General features: G+C 43.4%; 1 protein-coding gene across 4 annotated transcripts in view; it reads right to left on the bottom strand.

Annotated features, from left to right (window-relative positions):
* Positions 1 to 25,395, bottom strand: part of CCDC88A (coiled-coil domain containing 88A) — a 4,373,054-nt gene that overhangs the window by 1,622,731 nt on the left and 2,724,928 nt on the right. For all 4 annotated transcript variants that reach the window (XM_044055294.1, XM_044055285.1, XM_044055303.1 and 1 more), the window contains exon 19: positions 7,461 to 7,622. In XM_044055294.1, coding sequence (XP_043911229.1) covers positions 7,461 to 7,622 — 162 coding nt within the window. The remainder of the gene's footprint in view (positions 1 to 7,460; positions 7,623 to 25,395) is intronic.

Raw genomic sequence — 25,395 nt, 5'->3', positions numbered from 1 at the left:
AAGGCAGGTTTGAATCTCCAAAAAAGTAAATGGCTCATACTAATCTATGAACCTATATGTAGTTGTGCATATGGAATTAGAATGCATGAGGCCATGAACCCCAAGGCTTGCAGTATTTGTCTTACAGATAGCAGGGCTTTTGTGGCCACTTGTTTGAAGTAAGTTATCAAATGAGTTTGCTTCTCTGGCATGAGGAAAACCATCTGGGCAGTCGTATTCAAGCTTGCACCCAAGAATGTAATCTGTTGACATGGTACCAGTTGAGATTTTTTTTCGTTTATAGTGTACCCTAGACAAGTTTGAACCCTTTTTACAAACACCAGATGATTTAAAAGTATGCCCTGGTTTTCTGCCTGAATTAGACAATCATCCAGGTATGGATATGTTTGAATATTTCTTTGCCTGCAAAATGCAATAACTGGAGCCAGGCACTTTGTAAAATACCCTGGGTGCAGTAGACAAGCCAAAAGGCAGTGCAGAGAACTGATAATGCAAGTAGCCTGCTTTGAAGCGTAGGTATCTTCTGCAAGATTCCCTGATTGGGATGTGCAGGTATGCTTCTATTAAATCTAGAGTTGCCAACCAGGCGTCTTTGCCTAGCATAGGAAGTAACTGGTGAAGAGTCAGCATCTTGAATTTTGGAATCTCCAGAAATGTGTTTAGAGAAGACAGGTCCAGGACTGGATGCCATAATTTGTCTTTTCTGGGTACCAGGAAAAGCCTTGAATAAAAACCTTGCCCCTTTTCCTCTTTTGGCACCAGTTGAATGGCCCCCATGCTCACGAGAGAAAGTACTTGTTTGTGAGCCTCTGTCCACTGATTCGGGGGGCAGGTCTGGCCACCCATTTGGTTTTGGCAATGTGTGGAAATGAAATCTCTATCCCTGGGACACTATATTTAAAACCCATTTGTCCTGGGTTATGAGTTCCCAGTTCTTTGCATGAAGAGCAATCTTTCCCCCCAAAGGCGCGGTTGAAAGATAAGTGCTTGGTAATTTTAAAAGGAAGTCATTGAGACTGTTTACTGTAGGGGGTGTCTTATTTCCAGATTTGGAACTGGAGGCCCCCCACTGCTTAGCTCTGAGAGTACCCTGGGACTGAAACCTGGGATTTTTGCTGTGTCTGGGTTTGGCTTGAGAGTATCTGGAAGGGGCTGGAAAGGACTATTTCTTAGTAGGCCAATGCCTACTAAATCTTGGAGGTTGCACTTGTAAGAAATCTTTAACAGTTTGCATAGATTTAGCTTTATCTTCCATCTTTTTAGAACTTCTTCAGCCTTATTGCCAAACAGGCAGTCCTGATTTAAAGGAGCATCCAACAATTTAGCTCCAACATTTGCTAATAATATGCAAATCTGTAGGCCTGAATACATCCTCAGAAGCCGGTGCCTGCACAGTGGCTCCGGACCCATCCAAGGTAGAGACATCCTTAATCCAAGCATGCCTTCTAAGCACAGACCCAGTAACAGCCACCCTGCAGGAGGCCTTTAAAGAATCAAAACCACATTGCAAAGTATGTTTTCCAACTTGTTCAGCAGAATGCATTAAATCCTGTAAATCTTTATTTTCCACACAGTCAGGAATAAACATCATTTTCTGTTTAAGCAGTCCAATAATATGCTGTTGATATTTTAACATATGAAATTGGCAGTTTAATGCCCTAATTGCTAAGGTCGCATAAGTATAAATCCTTTTACCCCATCTATCCAGTGCCCTATAATCTCTATCAGAAGGGATATGATTTTTTAGCAGTAAAAGCCTTAATGCCCTTGGGCCCCTGAGAAATGGTCTCTGGATCTGCAACAGGATTTTTGGAAAGGAATTTGCAGGACTCAGAAACCCTGTAGTATTTGTCAGGTTTACTAGTTGCCAGAGGCAGGGAATCAGGGGCCATACTGAATTCCAAAAACACATCAACAATGTCTAGTACAGGAGGTATAGCCAAAGGCCTATGCTGAGGTAGAAGCAGGAAATCCCTAAGCCTCTTATTTGAATCAGAAAATTCCTGGCTTTCCCAGTGGAAATGCTCCCTCAAAGCATGTAAAGTTTCCCCAAAAGAAAAGTCCTCAGGAGGGGAAGCAGAGGGAATGGAGTCCTCTGCATCAGAATCTTCATAAATAGGTATGGACAAATCGAGGTCATTAGAAGAGTCAGAAGAAACAGAATCCTGATCAGAAAATTCATAATCATATTCAGCCCTAGGCCTCTTAGAGAGGGGGGGGGGTTTGACTACCCCTGATTAGAGAAATTAGATCTTCAGCCATTTTTATCATTTGTTTTTTAGGCATAGGGGCCTGAACACGTGGCCTGTGCATCGGTTTTTTAGACATGGATCGAGATTTAGGCCTTAGTAATGAAGGCAGTGTCAATTTAATATGCAAATCTGTAGGCCTGAATACATCCTCAGAAGCCGGTGCCTGCACAGTGGCTCCAGACCCATCCAAGGTACAGACATCCATGGGTTACATAGGTGAAGCACCTTGCGGCATACCGGACTCCCAATGGGTCTCAGTAGAGCCTGCGAATCAGAAGTAGCGGGTCTCAGGGGCTGCAAAAGTGCCTCACTGAGTACCGGCAAACTGGCGACTGGCTTAGGAGAAGCATTGTCACCAGCTTTGGACCTCGGTGGCCTGTCTCTGTCTTTATCTTTGCGTTTTTTTGGAATTCTGGTAGTCGGAAGGCAAATCGACAACATTTCTGGATAATTATACCGAGAACCGAAATAATTAGAGGCAAAAATGTACCGACGACGGATAGTGTGCTGATTAAATAAAGCACAAAACCGACAACAAGGTACGTCATGGTCAGGGCCTAGGTAAGGAATACAGTACGAATGAAAATCTTTATGAGGTATTTGCTTTTCACAGGTAATGCAATTATTAACCTTTACTGACATCGGAAAGGAGCAAGAAAAAGTTTCCCCAATGGGGTATTTAGCTTTAAGTTGAAGACTTCGGTTCTGAAACTCGAAAACAAAAATTTCAGGAGTCGGCCGACTGGCACTTGCGAACTGCTTCTGCTTCGGGCACCACACGGAAAGAAAGACTGATGTAATGACGTCGGCTGCATGTTTTATACCCCTGACGACCTGACGTCATGGAAGAAGGGACAGCATCTGACGCAGGACCCAAAACTTTGTTAATCAGGCAAACTGACGGCAACCCGCCAGCAGATTACCCAAATATAATGACTGCAACAGTGAAACAAGAAGAACATCTACTGGACAGTACGTGGTGATTTCAGTGCATGTGATGCCTTTGTGCAGGAGGAGAATGCAAGACTTTCCTCAGTGGTAGGAACTGGAATTATTTGATGGATCAGTTTATTAGAACGGAGACTGGGTAGGCAACTACCTCTCCTGCATGTTTAAGATATTCAGGTAGCAAGTTGTCAGGTGTTGTCATTGGAATGAGTTTAAGAAGGTGTTTTTTTTAAGGTAGGAGTTGAAACAGGTTTTAGGAAGAATGAGTTAAGGGTGGGAGCTGTGTGGTAGAGTGAGGTGTGTTACTAAGTAGGGAGGAAACTGAAGTAAGTGTGCACTGAATAGGGTGGTAGTGTTTCCAGAGTAATTTTTATTTGTCTGGGCAAGTGAAGGTTGAATGGATCTAAGCAGGTGGGAAAACTGGTTTATGGAGGACCAAATGGTTCCTGAGATGTTTGTAATGCTGCAAGTTTAATTGCATTTTTTTTTTATTTTTATTGGTTCAGATCCTCAAAAACTTTATCCTTTAAATGTATGTGCATTTTGGTGTTTATAGTTAACCGGGGAGCTAGATTTGATTTGACACTCTTGGTACGGCATGGGTAAGTTCATTTAAAATATTCATAAAGGTTTTGTTTGATTCTGATATAGCTTATTCTAATGGTAGATGGACTAAGGTAGACCAATTGCAGTGTTTTAGGGTGGTGATAAAACTTCCATTGTTAAATTTTGTAAGGTTGTGGACTGTATTCTAGGTAATGGCGTTTTTTGGTGTTAGTTAACTTTCTGATTGTAAAAACTGGTAGATGGTCACTTAAAGAGTTAGGTCATACCCCTGAGGAGGAGATGTTGTTTGGAGAGGAGGTGAGAATTCAGTCTACAGTAGTACCATTATTGTTGTTTTTGTTGTAGGGAGTGGGGAGAGGATAAGCGATGAGAGATCATACAGGTTTATGGCATTCGTTAAACTGTTGGAGCTGATGGAAAGCCAGTCAATGTTAAAATGATCTAATACCATTTTTACTGGGAATACTGGATACAGCCTAGCAGAAGAGGTCTTCGACTGCATTGATATTGTTACCAAAGTGTTACACAGATGCCAGTAATGCATAATGTAGAGTCAATAAACAGCAAAAGTCGCAGGAAGAGATGATATTCCTATGGAAGATGGGAGGGAAGAAATGTATAGAGACTTGGAAGGTGGTGTTTAAAATATACTGAAAAGCGAGAGAAGCACCTGTAACCTGGAGGAAAGCAGTGACAGCATGATTGCTGAAACGGGATATTGTAAATCCCACATATCCAGCATCTTGTACATCCATTTGTATTGTAAATCATGATTACAGATTGCAAAGTATTTATCGCTATATTAGCTACAATAATAGCAAAAATGCTACAAAACTGAATGATGTTGATCAATCCAAAGACAAATATGTGGTGAAGAAGCCAGGCAGAAGTATAAAAAACACACACTTTAATTGGTAAGCGCTTTCACATCAGACAGGATGCTTTATCAGACCATCTAGATGTGGAAAGATGCAGTTTTGTGGAAGAAAGGCAGGCATCTGACAATATTAATAGAATAATTTAGAAGGAATCAGAACATAAAAACACAACTACTGTTGGTGAGCGTGGATACACAAAAAGAATTTGACAGGGTCGTGTCAGAATTTTATGTGTACAGCAATGGCAGCATTTGCATTTCCAACTAAAATAACAGAGTTAACGCATGAAAGATAAGAATAAAAGTGGGACAGGTACCATTAGGCAAATTGAGTTTGCATGGAAAACCACTCAGGAATGTCCTCTTCCCCCTCTATCTGCCTTATATTTGGAACCTCACAAATCCAGTGATATAACTGGAGCGATAATCAAGAGATAATAGCTTTGCAGACTATATTATATTGTATTTGACAGACACGATATCCCAGTGCTACTGTAATTTGAAACCATTTCAGACATTTTCAGGATACAAAATAAATGAATATAAAATGAAGGCAGTAATAGTAAATTCTGTGCCTACACAAATTAGTCCAATAGTACCCATATTTATGTAAAAATAAAATGAAATACTTGGGGATATGGATTTAAAAAGACTCAGTCAAGGCAACTAAAGACGTGGGAGGAAACTAAATAGAAGATGATTTGAAAACTAAGACTGGAAGGTTATAATGATCATAAATTTAGATAGTGAGATACAGGCAGTGAAAATGCATATAGTTCCTTCAGTTATACATTTAGGCCAAGCATGTTTTAATCAGGCAGATGAGAAGTTGTGAATGACAACTGATAAGGAAATGAAAATCTGTTTGGGAGAGGAAAAGATGAGAAATAAATGGGATAAACTGATTTTCTTATTGAAAAGGGATTAAGATTACCAGACCTGATGGGGTAATTTTAAGGCCAAACAACTGAGCTTTGTATACATAACAGAGCTGAGCATATGGATCCATGTAGAAAAGAATGATGGTGTACAACAAACAGTACACAGGATAAAGACAGATTAGTATTTTTAATGCAAACCATTGAAAGAAATAGTAATAGCCATATAGAATATTGCAGCTACAGACAGGGAGAAATTTTTACAAAGGCTAAACAGTGCAGGACTTCAGTAAAGAGATTCTTCCAATAGGGATATACTACTGTAAGAGTGCACAAATTATGCAGGAGGTGGCTGAAAGTAACTGCAGGAAATTAATTAAGGAACCAAGATACTGGAAGCAAATACACTGGGAGGAAGCCAAGCAAGTATTTGACTTGCAGGTTATGGATTGTCCCCCATATCAGGGATTAATAAAAGAAAGAGGCAAAGATACCAGGAGAACAGGGATGATTAGCAAGGCATCTAAGATCTTGCTTGAGAAGTATAATAATCTTTTAGAAGAGCTTAGAAAGGGTTGGGGAAAAACAGAACAACAAATTATGAATGAACAATGGAAGGTATTTGTAGTCACCTACACTTCTGAACCTCTTAGCTCAAGAATGAGGGATGAAGCCAAAAAATACTGGCTGGTTGCTGCTCCAACCTCTGGGAACATCCCAGGCTAGGAATTAAACAGTTTCTTGTAATGTCAGGGACCTGAAAGCCTGAAGAATCATACCGTTACTGGCCATCAAAAGGCTTAGGGAAGTTTTATTTTTTTCCTTGCACTCTGCAGAGACACAAAGAATCAGTGGGAATAACCAAAATTTGACAAGGAATCTCATGTCCTGTAAGAATGGGAGTATATCCACTCCAGACTGCAAGATACCCTGCAGACCCAACAAGAGGGTAATGAATAAGCCAGCCTTACAGTACTACACTTGAGGAAGACTTGGACAAAAATGGTCTCTGAATATAATACTCCAGGACAGTGCGCTCAAAGTCTGCCAACACATTTCATAACTGCTGACACACTAACGTCCATGCAGATGGGCCTTTGACAGATAAGTATTTCCTCCATGCATACATGATACTAACCTTGTGCCCTCTTTTTTACTTAGTTATGACACTATGGACTAGTTGGCTGACTGGATGACCAGTGATCCCACAAGCAGTAGAGGATGATGTGCACTGTTACAAAAGAATTACTGTACCCTAGATCCCCACCCCTAATAGAGCTTATATAAAACATCAGATTGGAATAAAGCACCCCGGAGAATTTCGACACAAAACTGAACATTAAAGATCTGGCACAATTGAAAAAATAAAGCTCTGACCTTGACCCAGATTACTGATCCAGGCACTGTAGCAGGTGGATTGAGGAGAATGGCAGTAAGCAGTCAAGGCTGGTTCACCCATCCTGGAGGGCAGAGAGAAGCTGTCAGACACCCTGCAATGCAGGCAACAATCACTGGAAAGGTGTTTCACAAATGACAGTATCTGGGTCATGCTCTTAGTCCCTACAAAACCACACATACAAACTAGCCTTCATGGACAATGCGTAAGAACATGCATGCCCTCGGTGGAAGGTAAGGCATACCCCTTCATCTGCAAGTCTGCAAGCAACTGACAGGAGAGGGGTTTAGGCCTAACACAACAAAGCTTTTATGACAGAAGCTCCTAATGATGGGGAAAGATGAGTTCAGTTCATTACTGCAGTACAGACAGTGGGCAGGCAGCAGAAAAAAAAATATTAAAAAACAGAAAAGCAAATCACAGTTAAATAAATCTAGTGGTGCTTCTAATAAAACATTTTAACACTAACAGCTACAGTCAAATATGCATGACTTTTTCTGGTTTGGTATACACACTGAACACAAACAGAAAAATGATATGACCTGAAGCTTAGCATTCTGTGTCTGTAGGGTTGTGTTCTGTTCCTGCAAAGAAGCACTCTGTCTCTGAAGTGCGAGCATCTGTGCTTGCAGATTATTATTCTGGGTCTCAAGTTGTTTCAGCTGTGTCTTCAGAGCTTGTTTCTCAGCCTGGAGGGTAGCATTCTGGGAAAACAAAACAAGAATATAAGAAACAGTATGGCATAAGCAGCAGTTCAAAGACAATTCCTATGAAGGAAGTCTGAATTCTGCCTTAATTATGGCATAACAAGATATCATTTCATAACTGATCTACTCTGGACTGTAAATGATTGCTACAGTTGCTTTTTATTTTATTTTAATTTGTTGTCCAGGGATTTAAACTAGTAAAGCCCATCTTATAGTACAAGCAAGAAGAGAAACTCCAGACATACCAAATTTGCTACTGCCAACAAACCACAATGTAAATAATAACTTAAGACACAGAAAAGAGAACATGAACAAGTTTTGTTGGCATACACTGATAAAATCCCCAAATATGACTCTGGAGACCTGAGCTTGATTAGTGTGACTCGAATGCCTGCTGGAGTTGGCATGGTGGAAGACAGGAATGAAGCAGATTTGTTGGCTCACTTCTTGGAAAGAGGATGTGTGAGTACATGTCCAGGGCACACAATCCTGTGGGGTGAATTTCTGGTGGAGATTGAAGACTCCAAGGGAACACTGGCTTCAAGAAGGACAGGGCTACCCTGATGGGCTTATGTAATTCATTGAAGCCAGTGACATACCCCAGCTAATGACCACTGCATTCCAAACCTTAGGTGTGATATACTGGGCATGAAGTGTGAGGTTATGGCCATATTAAATAAAAAACCCAATGGCTGCTTAAATGACAGCCTATCTTTTTTCTTTGAAAGTGAAGCAGAATAAATCACCCAGCTGTTGGCTGAGAGGAGTCTGACCTTGGACAGGCGGGGGTGGGGATGGTGGTGGTATATATGTATATACTTGCCCAACGTATAGTGAGCATTGATAATTAAGGTTTATCCATACATACACCCCCTCAGGAAATGTCTGCTTGGTGACTGTGATCCTCTCTCTCCTTGGTGTAAAAACCAAACTACCCATCATCTTAAAGCTGTGAACCCATTTCAAATAAATTGAACAACCAGAGCACATCCAGGGTATAAAGGACCTTTTATACTCTGGTTTCTGACCATGTGAAGAAATACAAGAGATAAAGAGACCAATTCTGGGTCAATTCAGAAACAGCTTGTGAAGGAAACAAAAATAAATTATATACTAACCATAACATTACATCTGTGCTGTCCATTTTCATTATTCCTCAACTGTTGGGCTCTGATCCGACTCTGCTGCTACTAAAGCTGATGGTAACCAAAAAGCTCTTCAGCCTCTCCCTTACCCATAGTGCATAAACTCCTAACATACCCATAATTTGATTGTTGATTTTGCCTGAAGTGGTTATCTACCAATATGCATATATAAGAACACAAAAATATTTATCTTCTATAGAGGAAACTATACCTGGAGCTCAGACATAAAGGACTGTGGTAGGACAGTGGTATCCTTACAATGTCTTGTTCTTCCAGAAGTTTGCTGAAACAAAGGATGGAAGTTGGTGGGCAAGAAGTTGAGGAAGAATGAAAATGGACAATACAGATGGAACATTATGGTGAGTACATAACTTCTTTATCTAATGTTGTCTATTTTCATTCTATCCCCAACTGCTGGGACAGAGTCCCCATCAACCTAGAACCCTGGGTGGACTCTAAGGAAGGATATTCCTGAGTACAGGAGAGCCAAAAGCTGCTCAAACTCTCGAGCCTAGATGGACAGCCAAGAGCTGCTCTACCTCTCGAGACAAATCTAATTTGTAATGAGTGATACACATATGACCATTCCCCTGTTATATTGTAATGAGTGATGAAACATATGAGGATTCCCGTCATATCGATAGGGATAGTAAGATACAAGCAGTTAAAATGCTTTAAGTCCCATCTGTCTTACACAGGTTGGGCATATTTTTTTTATCAACCCCAGGAGTTGTCGATAGCAATAAATAAAGAGCTGAAGGACTTTATCTGTGAGGGGAAGACTGCAAGAGTCAAATGGGATAAGCTGATTCTTCCAGTAAAACAGGGCAGATAGATATTATCTGATTTGAAAAGGTATTCCAGAGCTACACAGTTAAGGCTCCTATGCATAGCACAAGCAGAAAACGATAATTCACAGTGGAAAAGAATGATGATAAAACATGACGGAAGCTCAAGAAACAAGGAAAGACTGGGATTTTGGATGCAGGCCTTTAAGGAGAATATATTTACAACATTCTGTATAATTATTGTCAAAGTAGCAGAAAGTATTCTAAGAACTAAACCAACATGGTAATGGAGAAAGGAGATTCTGCCGATAGGGATGATTGCAATTTGCAATTTCCAGTCTTGGGACTTCATGTTTTTCTGCAACCGTTTCTTCCTTCTGTTGCAGAGTTTATTAATAGCAGGGGACCACCAGATTGGATTAGTTTTTTTGGAGGAGAGCATCTTGGTTCTGTTGGGTATGGCTAGTACCATGCATTTGTGTACATGCTCATGCAGCGCACTGGTGTATGATTCGGCAGTTATACAGCTATTTTACATTGGCATGGGTGCCGTGAAGTTAGCCACCTCTATTTTTAGGCATCCAAAGTCAGCTTTGAAGAAGTTTTTCAAGGTCGTTACCTTTGCAGGGGGTGTGGCTGAGATGTAGATTTCCATGGTGATTAGTTTATGGTCGGATCTGACCAGGGAGGGACTGACTACTGGTGTAGAGCAATGGTTTCCCATGTTAGTAATAACCAGGTCAAGGATGTTGCTTCCTCTAGTGGGGGTCAGAATGAGCTGGTCCAGGGCATTGAAATTGATGAATTCCAGGAAGTGATGGTTTAATAAAAATTTTTCTTGTTTAAAAAAAAGCAGGAATTGAATAATCTATGTAATGTTGTTTAGGTTATATGATATATAGCAATATATGTGAATAAGAAGTTATGTTCCTACCATAACGTTCCATGTTAGTTGTCTTCTCTCGCCTTCTTTCTTGCTTGATGGGTTCGGAGCCGATCCCTCGGCTCTGACTCGGCACTTGCTAAGCTCGAGAGTCACTTTTACCAGCTCGAGGCAGCCCCATATCCCATGATGCAAGGCGGTAAGTACCCAGATCTCGTTTGATGACAAAGGGCAATAGCACCAAGCATAAAACACTTCCCAAAGGAAGAAAGAAAACTTACAGGATGGAAGAAGGACCAGGTTTGAATGGTCTTCAGCATAATAATTTCTTATAACAAGGTCTGTCCAGGCCTGGGGGAAGGAGGGAGGGTCAAGAAAGAAGGCAGAGAAGACAACTAACATGGAACGTTATGGTAGGAACATAACTTCTTAATGTTAAGTTGTCAATCTCGCCTTCATTCTTGCTTGATGGGACCGCGTCCCTAGCACCTCTATCCTGGGTGGCTCAATGGAACAGACTCTTGAGGACTGTAGAGCCAAAACTGGCTCTGTCCCTGGAGGCCAAGTCCAATTTCTAATGGGAAACAAAAGTGTGAGGAGTGGCCCAAGTGGCCGCTGCACAAATAGTGTCTAAAGGAAGTCTAGCTTGAAAGGCTGTAGAAGTAGCTAAGCTCCTACTTGAATGTGCTTTAGGTTTTGAGCACAGCTGTTTTCCCCTGAGCAGATAAATTTCAGAGATGACCGAAGAAAGCCATCTGGACAAGGTCACTTTAGAAACAGGAAGGCCTTGTTTATTATCCGCATAGGAAACAAAAAGTTGATCAGATTTTCTAAATTTTTTGTTCTGTCCAAATAATATCTAAGTTGACGGTGGACATCAAGATAATGTAGTTTTGTTCAGCTCTGTCTGAATAGTTTGGGAAAAATACAGGAGATCAATGGATTGATTCAAATTGGTCTTTGTAGCGACCTTAGGCAAAAAGGTCGGATTAGTTCTCAAAGATACTCTGTCTTTGTGAAAAACCAAATAGGGGGGTCGAACCGATAGAACATGAAGTTCAGACACCCTCCTGGCCGATGTAATAGCCACTAGGAATAAAGTTTTCCAAGAAAGAAATTTCAGGGAACAAGAAACAGCTGGCTCAAGGGGAAGAATCAAGGATGTCAGCACTAAATTTAGATCCCACTGAGGAGGAGGATTCCTGATTGAAGGCTTTAGTAGGAAAATTCCTTTCAAGAAGGCCCTGCAGAGCCTATGGGACATAATATTATGATCTGCGACCCCGACATGAAAGTTGGAGATAGCAGCCAATTGAACTCTGACTGTGGAAGAAGAGGAGCCTGCATGAAAAATCTCTGCTAAGAAGTCCAGGACTGCCTGAACAGGGGCAGTGAAAGGATCAATATTCTTGGCCTTAGCCCAATAAGAGAAACGTTTCCATTTGCTTGTATAAATCCTCCTGGTAGACGATTTTACAAAACGGTTACTATGATGTCTCTAACTGGGTTAGAGATCAAAGGAAGCCTGGCTAAGGAAGGAAGTGGAGCAACCATGCTGTGAGGTTGAGAGAAGGGATAGACCGGTGCAGCTGACCGGATTGGTGAATCAGAAGATCTGGCACTGGGTCCAGATGCCACGGCTGCACCAAAAGGTGATGATGGAGGAACGGGAACCAAACTTGTCGAGGCCAGTAAGGGGCAATGAGAATCAATTTGGCTCTCAAAACGGTAGCTTTCTGGATAACTTGAGGGATCAGAGGAAATGGAGGGAAGGCATAAAGAAGTCCCTGGGGCCAATCCTGGGTCAGAGCGTCTCTGGGGGGATGGCCTGGTAGAGGGAAGAGACAGAAGAAGTCTGGGCATTTGCTGTTTTGGGGAGTAGCAAAAAGATCGCAACATGAGCTCTGCTCAATCTGTCCGCTACAATGTTGGTTTTCCCAGGGATATGCGTTGCTACCAGAAACCGATGAGAGGAGATCGCCCATTGCCATAGTCTGAGCGCTTCTCGACACAAGGGGTAGGACTTGGTTCCGCCTTGTTTGTTGATATACCAAACTACAGACATGTTGTCTGTGTGGACTGCAATTGTCCCTACGGGAAGAAAGTCGTTGAGGGCTTGCAACGTTAAAAGCACAGCTCTCATCTCCAGGACATTTATGTGCAGATGGTACTCGAACGGCTGCCACGTCCCATGAACCATCCTGCCCTGATAATGACCCCCCAACCCGATCAGGGAGGCATCCGTGGTGACAGTGGCTATCGGGGATGGGGGTACAAAGTACCTGCCTTGGTGAACCTGAGGAGATGTGATCCACCAAGCAAGATGATCTTTGCAAGTCTGTGTCACCAGAATCTGGTGACGCATTGAAGTTGTTGAACGACCACTGTGTGAACAGCATCCACTGAAGAAGGAACATGTAGAATCAAGCCAGGGGAAGAAGAGTAATGGCCGCAGCCATGAGGCCTAATACCTTTAGAACCATTCTGGCCTGTACTTTCTTGTTGGCCAGAATGATCCTGACATGACTCTGAATGTCTGAAACTCTTTGATCTGTAAGGGCAGCTGACATCCGAACAGTGTTTAAGTTTGCGCCTATGAAAGTAATAGACTGGCAGGGCGATAAGGATGACTTTTCGAAGTTGATCGAGATGCCCAAATGAGAACAAAGACTTATTGTGTAATCCCTGGCTTGAATAAGCTGCTGCCTGGTGGTGGCTGACAGGAGCCAGTCGTCGAGATACGGAAACACCTGGAATCCTTGACGTCTCAGGTGAGCCGTGACCACTGCCATGCATTTGGTGAACACTCTGGGGCCTGTAGTGCGACCAAAGGGCAGGGCTCTGAACTGGAAATGACTGGACCCCAGCCGGCGGAGAAATCTCCTGGAGCGTCTGTGAATTTTGATGTGATAGTACGCATCCTGAAGATCTATTGAGCATATCCAGTTGTCCTTCTGTAAGAAGGGCAGAATTGACTGAAGAGTGACCATTCGGAATCTTGTCTTCCTCACAGACTTGTTGAGTCTGCTGAGATCCAATATTGGTCTCCAGTCTCCCGTCTTTTTGGGGACCAAAAAGAACCTTGAGTAGATTCCGCGCTCTGAATGGTCTGTTGTAACTGGCTGAATGCCTCTTTTTTTGCAGTAGTTTTGAGACTTCTAACTCTGCAATTTCCTTAGACCGGGTGGTACATCTGGAAGGGAATTTGAGGGGAAAGGACTTTCCTCGAAAGGAATTATGTAACCCTTGGATATGATCGACTGTACCCATCTGTCTTGAGTGAGGGAATGCCAGGCTTCTGGGTACAGTGATAATCTTCCCCTGACTGCCTCCAAGGAGGGACAGCCGGGCAACATCTCAGGGATGCTGAAAGGGCTTGTCAGAGAGAGGCTCTCTGTTTCCTGGTTTTGGACCCCTCTGCCTCTAGAGCGTCTGTTGTTGTTACCCCTCTGCCTCTAGGGGTAAACTGACCACGTGAATCCGGCATGACTCCTTGGGATTTATGGAACCACATTTTGCCACCTTTCTGCCCTTTGGGGTAAGGTCTAGAAGGGGTGGAAAACGGACTCCTACAGCAGAAAGAGTCTTGCCGTCCTGCTCACACCTGGTCAAAGTTTCCTTCACCTGAGGGCCAAACAAAGCTGACCCATCAAAGGGAGAATTTGTGAAGGACGCCTTAAAGGCATCTGCAAAGTCACATAGCCACATCCAGGCTTGCCGTCTAAGAGCCACACCTGTACCTGCGGCCTACTCGCTCCATCAGCAGCATATGATATTAGCCGCATGGAGGAGTTTGCAATGGAATTAAGGGTTCCTAGCTGCGAAGCAATTTCTTCTTGAGCCCCTGCAGCTGTAGGATCCTGTACTACTTCACCCAGCTCCTTAAGGATATCCCACTGGAGTCTGGTGAAGTGACATAGGTAATTCAGCAACGCATAGCAAAGGTCGCTGAGGAAAACATCCGCTTACCGTACCTATCCATGGTCCTAGAGTCCTTATTAGGAGGATGGACGGCACGGAAGGATCTGCAAGTTCCTTCTTGGTGGCAGCAGCCACCACCATGGCATCAGCGGGGACACCCTTAGTGAGGAATTGCTTGTCACACGGGCAGTGATAAATTTTGAAGGCCTCCTAGGGACTGGCTCTACAGAGTCAGGAGCAGCCCACGCCTTCGGGCAATAACCTGCATAAGGGGTCGAAGGCGGAGACACCCAGGAGGTGGAGGGCCGAGATCCAAACGCCTCTAGGTATACTGACTCATCCTCAGAGGGATTATTGGTGGGCCAGTTTCCCCTCTGTCTAAGGAGTTCTAGGATGTCTGAGAAGGAGACATCCTCAGAGGGGGATCTTGGGGATCCCTCTGACTCATCAAAGTCAGTATCTGAAGTGATAGACTCGGGGGAGTCTACGTGTTTCTTCTTACAAGTCCTCTTCCTAGGAGGATCTCCCGAAACATCAGGAGAATCCTCGGAAGAGGGGGAAATTCCCAATGGGTAAACCTGAGGCGGAGGATCTCTGGGTCCTGTAGCAAGAGAAGTGGCAGAGATGTCAACAGGCACTATAGAGGGAGGAGCTAAGGGAACAGACTGCTGGCTGATACCAGTGGCCAGCACACTCTTCATCACCTCGAATGCTCCCCTCCCAGGCAGGTCCGAGAGAACCCGTTCTGAAGAGCTAGGAACTCCAGGGACCACTGAAAGGGAAGTCTCCGAGGCAGATGTCGGAGCCGAGCTCACCAAGGCCGAGGCTCCAAGGGGAAGCGGGTTCGGACAAGGGTCCGATGCCACTCACCCCCTCGGAGGAGACCATGGAAGCCCGGCCACCGAATCCCTCTAAGGAAGGTCTCGAAGAGGAGATAAGAGTAGAGGCTGAAGGGACAGAAGGGGGTATCCGTCCCTCAGCCGTAGCAGTAACCATTCCGAAGACTCCAACTCCAAGCTCTGGGGTAGAGTTGAAGGAGGAACTGTAACGGGTGTGGACCAATAGTCGCCTGTTGAGACGGACTATGTAACATTTGGGCCAGTGCCTGTGACTTAAGTAATCTACTGACCACTCTCTCTAAGTCATGGTCCGAAAGCCTGGATGACCTTGAAGATCGGCTCCGATGGCTCCGTTCGAGAGAGAGGTGAAGCCGAGCCGAAAGTATCGGCTCCAAGGAAGGAGACCTCGACCTCTTCCTCGAAGAGCCATCGGAACCGATGAAACTATTGAACCTGTCGGAGCCGACAACTTATCGGAGCCGACAGGTAGCTGATGCATCGGCTCCAGCCGGAGCCGATACAGCCACAAAAGTAACGGTGTTGGAGCCGATCGGAGCCGACACCGATGCCTGTGCCACATGGTAGTCGGAGCCGATCGGAGCCGACACCGAAGTGGTCGATGCAGAATCGGCACCGATAGCCATCGGTGCGAAGGCTTTAAGCCAGAATCGGCTCCAGCCGAGCGATCTCGACTCAGAACGAGTCGGAGCCGAGGCCGCAGGCTTTGACACAGAAGCCTGGGCCTTGGAAGACTTGGCAGTCTTAGGTGGAGCCGACTTAGCTGGAGAGCCCTCCGGCTTAAGAAGGCCCCTGAGTATTAATTTGTTTCTTCTTTCCTGCAGGACTCTCTGGCTGAAAGAATGACATATAGCACAGGAGTCCTGCAGGTGAAGAGGCCCCAGGCAATAAAGGCAAGAAGTGTGACCGTCTGTCAGAGACATCTTCTGACAGCACGAGTCACACTTCTTAAAGCCTGAGACCCTTTCTTTTGACATGGTGTAACACAAGCACACACACACACCAGTCAAAAAATTTAAATTTAAATATACCAAAAAGGTATAACTACAAACACACACACACACCCTAACAGGGGGGGGGATGGGATGGGTAAAGTCTGACTAAAAAATAATAAGAGACAGACAAATTTCTGTCAGAAACAGATTAAAACTAAATAAAACTAACAATAAGGGGTTTTTAAGTTAAAAGGGGCTAAATTAGCAAATTAGTAAATCACTTACCAGGAGCTGGTAAAAGGAGGACCTCATAAGCGAAGCGGCAAACGAGATCTGGGTACTTACCGCCTTGCATCATGGGATATGGGGCTGCCTCGAGCTGGTAAAAGTGACTCTCGAGCTTAGCAAGTGCCGAGTCGGAGCCGAGGGATCGGCTCCGAACCCATCAAGCAAGAATGAAGGCGAGATTGACAACTTAACATGTATAATGTTTGTTCACATGAACTTAATATAGTTTGATTACTTTTACATAAATGTAAATTTGCCTATACCACAAATGATAATTCAATAAAGGTGTTAACAACTAAAAAGGGTATAAGGATTCACGCGGGTTGCAGTGGCACATATGTCATCCATAGAAGCAAGTTCTGGATAGAAAGCCTGAAGAAGTTGCCATGGACTTAGCTGAATGGGCTCTTACAGGTTTTGATAAGGTTAGACCCAGTGTCTTATCGATAAAAGAAATACTATCTATCAGCCATCCGACTAGAGTTACTTTTGCCACTAGCTTTCCCAATTTCAAATCTGCAAAAGAAACAATTGGTCTGTCTTTCTGATCTATTTTGCCCTGTGTAAATAAAAGAATAATTATCTGTGAACATCCAATAAATGCAACAGATATTCACCTTTGTTTATAAATTTAGGAAAGAATACTGGCAAATTAATGGACTGATTTATATTGGATTCTGACACCACCTTGGGAAGGAAGACCATGGGTGGTACCTTGTATGACAGCAGCCTCTCCGGCTCCCCATATGCACTTTTTGTTTTCATGTTGTGCCATGTGAATCTTATGTGGCAACTCCACTTTTGTTTTCAAGTGAGTGGTCATCGCAGTGAAAATGATGGGGTCGTAATGTGAATTGGTGTCCATTATTGCCTGTTTTTCTGATAAAATAGCATGGAGCGGTGGAAGTTGGGTCTGCAATGGTGATTCGAGCTGATGTGGAGTACGGGAAATGGAATTTCCCTTTAGTTTGGAAATGGACTCCTTGAATGTGGTGGTGGGTTACAGTGATGGAAAAGGAGGAGGAGACGATCTGGATGTTGGTATGCGAGGGTCGGTAGTGTTGATAGTAAGGAAGGACTTGGTTGCTGCTGATGGTATGGCCAGTCGGGCCTGCAGGCAGAGATGGTTGAAAGACTGTGGTTGGAAGGAAGAATGTTGGACTGGATGATGCTAGGGATGATTGGGACTGCAGGTAGCGGTAGCTGGATGGTCACTGGTGATGAGAGGATGGTCAGATGAAAGGACTGTTTATATAATGTTGGAGATGCATGGTGATGGTGGCAGATGTATCATGCGTGGTTACAGCTTCTGATCTTTTGGCTCTTTCACTGTTGTTGTGTTATTGCTGTTTTACTGTTATATGTAGTTGTGTTCTGCTGTTATGTTATTTGTGCATGAGCTTGTAGGAACGTAACTTTGTTCAGCTGTACTTGGGTACGGTTGAATGACAAAATTTACTTTGCTTGCTTTATTTTGCTTTTCCATTTACTTGTATAAAGCGCTCTCGTTATAGGTTTATGGAAAGATAAAAGTATATGATGAACAGATGAAGAATGCAATGGCTGTCTGGCTAATAACGGAACTGGAGAAACGACACTGTTAGCTTGAGGTTTGAGATATCCGGAGGAACCATGTCCATCAGATGTGACAGGAGATTTGGAAATGGATCCAGTATCCAAAGTAGGCAAAGAAGATGAGATCACAGGAAGATGAACCAAATTTGATAAGGCCAGTAAGGTACAATGAGGATGACTTTGCTCTTCAACCTGGCAGCTTTCTGCAGGAATTTCGGAATCAGAGGAATTGGAGGTTAAGCATAAAGCAGACCGGGAGGCCAATCTTGAAAGTACAGTGTCTCTCGGTGACTGCCCATGAGGAGGGATTAGGGCAAAGAAGCTGCCGTATTTGTTGTTAAGGGGAGAAGCAAAAAGGCTGCAGCATGGCTGGCCCCATCAGCAGAAAATAATTTGTGCCACTTTCCTGTTGAGAGACCACTTGTAAGGTAGAAGAATGGAATGGACCTGCTTAATTTTACTATCATGTTGGATTTCCCCAGAATGTGCACTGCTATGAGAAAGTGGTTGGATGAGATTGATCATTGCTACACTCCGACAGCTTCTCAACACAAGGGGTATGATCTGGTCTCTCCTTGTTTGTTGATGTACCAAACTACTGACACACTGTCCACTTGAATCACAACTGTCCCTGAAGGGACAGCATTGTGGAAGGCTTGCAACACTAAAACCACTGCTCTCATCTCTAGGACATTGATATGCAAGTTGGTCTCTTCAGGGACCAAGTGCCTTGGACTGTTCTCTCCAGAAAGTGTCCCCCCCCCACCCGATCTGGGAAGCGTTTGTGGTCATTATGGTTGTGGGCTGAGAGAGAATGAAAGGACGGCCTTGTAAAACTTCCTCTGAATGAATCCACCACCAGAGATATTTCTTGCATGCCTGAGTGACCCTTACTTGTGTTGACATACGTTGGTAAAGAATGGCCCACTGTGTTGCTAGTATCCACTGAAGAATTCTCATATGAAACCTTGCTAGAGGAACAAAAATTATGGCAGTTGCCATCAACCCCAAGACTTGAAGGATTAACCAGGCTGAAAAGTTGGTACTGCAAATTATTCTCTTGACTTGGAATCATATAGCCTGTACTCGAGAGAGGAACAGAGGTGGTCACTAATGCTGTGTTGAAAGCTGCTCCTATGAATTCCAAAATATGAGTTGGTTGTAGATGAGACTTGTCATAATTTATGGCTATCCTCAGATAAGAACAAATCTGAAGTACCTGATCTTTTGCTCTTGTTAGTAGAAGTCGGGTCAGGGTGGTAATGAGCCAGACATATAGATATGAAAACACTTGGAATCCCTGCAGTCTCAAGTGAGCTGCTACCACTGCCATGCATTTGGTAAACATCCTGGGGGGCTGTGGCGAGGCCAAAGGGCAGTGCTCTAAACTGGAACCAAGTGCCTCCCAGCCAGAAGAGCAAGTACCTTCTGGATTGTCCGTTCATCTTTACATGATAGTATGAATCCTGAAGGTCTATCGAGCACATCCAGTCATCTTTGTCCAAGAAGGGTAGAATGGACTGAACCATGGCCATCTGAAACTTTGGATGTCAATTCGACTTGTTCAGGTTGCTGAGATTCAAAACTGGTCTCCAGTCCCCCAGTTTCCTTTGCACTATTGAGTCTTGAGTAAGTTTTGGATTCTACCTGGTCTGGCACGACATCTTGGATGATTTTTTTCTAGCAGCTTTTGCATTTGTAGTGCTGCTTCTTTCCTCTGTCTCAGTGGAACATCAGAAATTTTGCGTACAGATGGAGGTGGAAAGGAAAAGGGAATTATGTAACCTCTGGAAAAAATCATCTGCACCCAAATATCTTTTGTTATGTCTAGCCAGGCTTTCTGGTAAAGGGATAGTCGACCGCCGACTGCCTCCAAAGGGGAACAATTGGGCCTCCTTTCAGGAGAGCTGGTAGGGTCTGTCAGAGAAAGATTCTCTGGACCCTTGATTTTGCAGGCCTCCTCTGCCGGGGTTGTATGTGTTGTCATCCATTAGAGTTCCCCTCTGCCCCTAAGGGAACTTTTTCCATGCGTCTCCTGGAAAGGACACTGGAACTTTTTGAACCACATCTTCCAACCACGTCATTGCTTCCTAGAAAATTATCTTTTAGGGGTTGAAAAATATATGCCCACTGCATAGAGGGTCTTTCCATCCTTTTCACACTTGGATAATGTGTCCCTCAGTTTGGGGCCACAGAACTGCTGTCAAAGGGAGCACTGACAAACAAGGACTTGAAGGGCTCTGCAAAATCACATACGCGCATCCAGGCATGCTTCCTAATGGATATGCCTGAACCTGCTGCCCTTGAGGCGCTTTTGACTGCAAACAAAATAAACCTCATGGATTAATTCAAAGTGGATTAGAGGGTAGTCAGCTGAAAGGCCTCAGATGATTGGGCCACAGCAGAAACAGTTCCTGAAAGGGATTTTGAAAGTTTTTTGAACAAGTTCCTTTGCAACCTAGTAAAATGTGCCACATAGTTCAGAGATCTAAGAGCAAAGGTCACTGAAGCACAGACACAGTTTCCAAACCTGTCCATCTCCCTAGACTCCCTGTCAGGGGGATAAATAGAGAAACTTTGGCAAGTTTTTTTCTTGTTGGCCACCACCACGACCATGGCATCCACAGGCATCCCCTTATCCAAAATTCCTTCCCCACAGGTGGAACCAGAATCCTGTCTAGCCTCTTAGGTACTGGCTCAACTGAGTCGGGCTCCTTCCATGCCTGCCAAGAGACCAAATCAAAGAGCTCATTGGTGGGTGGAGTAACCCAGGAGGTAGATGGGCCAGCTCCAAAAGCCTCCAGAAATACTGACTCCTCCGGTGAAGGGTTGCTGGGGGTCCAACCACCTGTCTTAGGATCTCAAGGATATCTCCAAATGAGACATCTTCTGGAGGTGATCGCGGGGCCCATTCACCCTGGTCAAAATCATATCCTCAGTGACAGACTCCTGCAGAAAGTCCAAGTGCCTCCTCTTGCACTTTCTATGGACTTCCCTGGTAGGGAAGGCAGTCTCTAGCTTGCAGTTCAAATGTCTTCCGGGCCTCATCCCACTCAATTCCCTTTCCTCTCTAGTTATTTGCTCCCAATACCTTGGTCCATTGGCCAGTTAATTCCAACCAGCTTTTGTTTCATCTTCATTCATTTTATATCTTGAAAAGACTTGAAATTATCTCAAAATACTCTACAATGTTGAGATGTCCTTTTCTGGATTTATCAGGTAAATTAATATCATCTATAAATAAATCCAACTTTTCTTGATTTTCATACTAATTATATCCTTGAATTTCTGAGTCCCTTATTTTCTTTGCAAACAGCTCTAAATTTACAACAAACAACAAAGGGGAAAGAGGTCACCCATGCCTGGTTACTCTGTTCAAACACAACATATCAGTGAGGAGCCCTCTCACTTAAAATAATTATGTCAGGAGGATATTTGATCATGAAATGTAAATGCTTCCACTGCTCTAGCCAAAATCCCAGCTTACTCTGCTGAATGCTTTCTCTGCATCAAGGCCCACAAACAGTAGCAGTATTTTCTTATACTTTGCTTTCCTATAGATCATCACTATTCTATTAATGTTGTCAAATGTTAGTCTCCTCTCCAAAAAAACCACAGTGATCTATATCATAAAATGCTGACAGCTGCATCCACAAGCATTACTTAACCTAAATTAAGGTTATTCATGCTAAAGTGCATGATACAGCCTGTGGTCCTACTTGCACTGTCTGTTCTTTTCTTATCTCTGTTCCCCTCTCAGACAAAAACAGCTTCCATGCTTTCAGAAAACATTAATGTTTAGCCCCAGGGAAAACGTGCACTGGCTATCTTTAAACAAAACTAAACTGTACACTGTTCTATTAAAGTATTAAGGTTGCTCATGTGTGTTATCGCTCATTTTCTTCCCATAATTAAACCCATTCACTGCACCTTAAAAGTTTGCATTTCCTTCAGCAAACAAGGCTCACAATACCCAAGAGTAATTGCTTACACCCTGCAGATAGCTCATCTCCATGAAAAAGTAGTCAGGAATGAGAAAAAAACTGCCAACATCTTTGCAGATGCACGAAGAAATCTCTGTAAATTTCACTCAGAGAATGTACAAATCCCTTCAGCTGCATACTTCAATTCCACTAAGAACATCTGCTAATGAAAAAAAAAAGTAATATCTTTGCAGATGCAAGGGATTAAGCATTTTCATGTCTTGTATCACTTTGTTTTATTTTTCAAGACACTTGATTATAAAAATCACTTGTTTATAGCATAAGCCAAAGGCATTAATCTGGACATCCATCCTCATAAAACTAAGATAAATTATCTTAATTCTACATATCATACAATGAATGCAGTTTTAATCCCCCACCCAGCAACCCAAGATCATAGTATATTAACTTAAATATGCTTTTGTCTGGCCATTCGTTTGCTACAATGTAAAGCCTGTACTTCTTACAACTAAAAAGGTACTTGTTTATTTTAATAATATTTAACTTGTACAACAATCAATGAAAAGACTGCTCCTATATTTTAAATATCCCTGATTACACACTGTACAATATTGCTTTAGTATACAACAAGCAGTTTATATCATAAAATGTTTTACAAAAATACAAACAGGAACAACAAAAATGATGTACTCACCATAACATTCCATCTGTGCTGTCCATTTTCATTCTGCCTCAACTAATGGGTTTGGAGCCGATCGACCGTTATACTACCTTGTGGCCTCCAACAAACTCTCGAGCTCCTACCCAATCCATAATGCATCAACTCCTACATCTCTCAGATCTTGTTTGCTGCTTGACAGGGAGACTACAATGATATGCCATGACTGGACTTCAGCACAAAAGACATTGGTGTCCTTGAAGTGTTTCATTCCTCCAGAAGTCAAGAAGTCAGACATTAAAAATGGTGAGGCTTGGTGGGTGCGAAGCTGAGGAAGAATTAAATTGGACAACAAAGACAGAACGTTATGGTGAGTACATAACTTTTTTATCTGACATTGTCAATTTTCATTCATTCCTCAACTAATGGGAGCTCAGCTCAGCTACCTAAAATCCTGGGTGGACTCTAAGGAAGGATATTCCTGAGTACAGTTAAGCCAAAGGCTGCTCTTCCCCTCAAAACCAGATCTAGTTTTTAATGAATGATAAAAGTATAAGGATTTGAACAAGTTGCAACCACACATACATCATCCATAAAAGCTCTAGAATGGAATACAGCAGAAGTTGCCATGTATCTGGCTGAGTGAGCATTCAAGGACTTTGGTAAGGGGAGATTCAATTTGTTATACATAAATGAAATGCATTCAGTCAACCATCTAGCTAGAGTTACCTTTGTAACTGATTCACCCAATTTATTATGTTCATAGGTTCATATTAGGCTATCTGCCCTAAGGCATTTACAAGCCTAGCTAGAGTGTTTGGCTTTTGCCACCCTCTGAACTTATTTTACTGTGCCATTTTTAAGGTTAGTGTACTGTGCCTCTGTCTAGTAGTGACACAGAAGTAATCCCCGGGGTAAACCTACGATCTCCCATCCACTTGTCAAGATTCCTCTTGAAGACAGTCAGTGAGGGGCTCTGCCTAACATGGACTGGGATTCTATTCCAGCGTGAAGGGAGCCTCTGGGTTATGAATCTGTCCATCCAGCATGTCCTATTTATTTCTGTGCTGAGGTTCAAGTCCCTCAAGCGCATAGCTCTAAGGGATTTGGATTTTCTGAGGTGGAGCATGCTCATTAATTCCGGGTTGGACATGGCTTTATACATCGGGCATAGATCGTCTCTAAGTAGGTGGTATGCAACTGAGTAGAGCTGGAGTTTCTTTAGCCGAGCAGCATATGGCATCTGTTTGAGTCCCTTGATCCTCTTTATGAGGTACTTTTGGGGCCTTTCTAGTTGTTGCACGTGTTGGGTAAGGTACATCCCATATGGGGCATTGTATTCAATTATGGGCCTGATGAGGGATGAATAAAGGGGCACAATGACCTCCCTCGATCTAGATGTGAATCCGTTCATGATAAGGTGGGCTATATAGAAGGTCTTTCTAACCACTTTGGCAATGTGGTTGTCAAAGGAGAGATCATTATCAACTTGGGTCCCCAGGGTCCCTAATTATTTCTTGCGTACTTAATGGATTCCCACCTATGTGGTAGTTTTTGGGCACTTTGTTTTTGCCAAAGGGTATGACTATACACTTTTTAGTGTTTAGCTTTAGGCCATGGCTCTGGCACCAGTTATCCATCTCTATGAGACCCTTTTGGAGGATGCTTGTGTCAGCTGGAGAGTCAATTATGGTGCCCAGTTTGCAGTCATCTGTGAACTTGGTCATCCACAGTCCTCCCGTGTTAGCCTGAACCTCAGAAAAATATATACCGAACAAGAGAGGTCCCAGGACTGAGCCTTGTGGGATGCCACTTGTAACTGGTTTAGAGTCTGACGTGGCTCCAGCAATTCTGACTATGTGGGTTCTGTCCTTGAGCCAGTTTGCAACCCATCTTATGACATAGGGGTTTATATTTAGGCTGGAGAGCTTATCTATGATGCCCGAGTGGGGTATTGTGTCGAAGGCTTTTGTGAGGTCCAGGTAGGCTGTGTGGACTACCTTCCCTTTATCAATGGCCTTGGTGACTGTTTCAAAGAAATCGACCAGGTTCAAGAGGCAGGATCTGCCTTTAACAAAACCGAATTGGGTAGGATCTAGTGTCTGTAGGTCCCCAATGTCTTTGTTTATGAGTTCCATGATGATCCTCTCCATAGCTTTGCAGACCAGGCTAGTCAGGCTTATGGGGTAATAGTTTCCAGGGTCCGTAGAGGCACCACCTTTGTGGAGTGGGACCACTGTTGCTATACGCCATTCTTTGGGTACATATCCTGTAGTAAGGCTGAGATTGAACAGCAGCTTTATGTGAGGGTTTAGCTCTTCTTGGGGTTCATGTAGGACACAGCCCGGGACACCGTCTGGTCCCATTGATGCTGTGTTTTTTTGCTTTGGAGAGGGCGGCTCTCACCTGAGCATCTGAGATGTCAGGGAGGCAGCACTCTGCTGGGATAGATATTTGCTCTTTAGGGGGGGAAGGGGGGGGGTTGCACTGAACCTGTCTGCCAGGATGTTGGCAATGTCTGTGGGTTCAGTGTATTTTTTGTCATTTTGGACCAACTCTGAGCATATCTGGGAGTTGCCATCCAGGTAACTAACATAACTAAAGAAAGCCTTGTAATTATCTTTAGTGTCCTGTGCAATTTTTCTCTCGAAGCTGGCCTTGGATGATTTTATGAGGGATCGTAGTTTTTTGCTAGTACTGATCAGAGATGCCTTCCCTTTTAGGGATTTTGCTCTCTCATGTATTAGCTTCCTCCTTCTGTTGTACAGCTTATTTA

This window comes from Protopterus annectens, chromosome 1.part2 (genome assembly GCF_019279795.1).
Source record: "Protopterus annectens isolate FY-2018-M chromosome 1.part2, PAN1.0, whole genome shotgun sequence".
NCBI classification, from domain to species: Eukaryota; Metazoa; Chordata; order Ceratodontiformes; family Protopteridae; genus Protopterus; species Protopterus annectens.
This window is presented reverse-complemented; position numbering and strand designations above follow the sequence as displayed.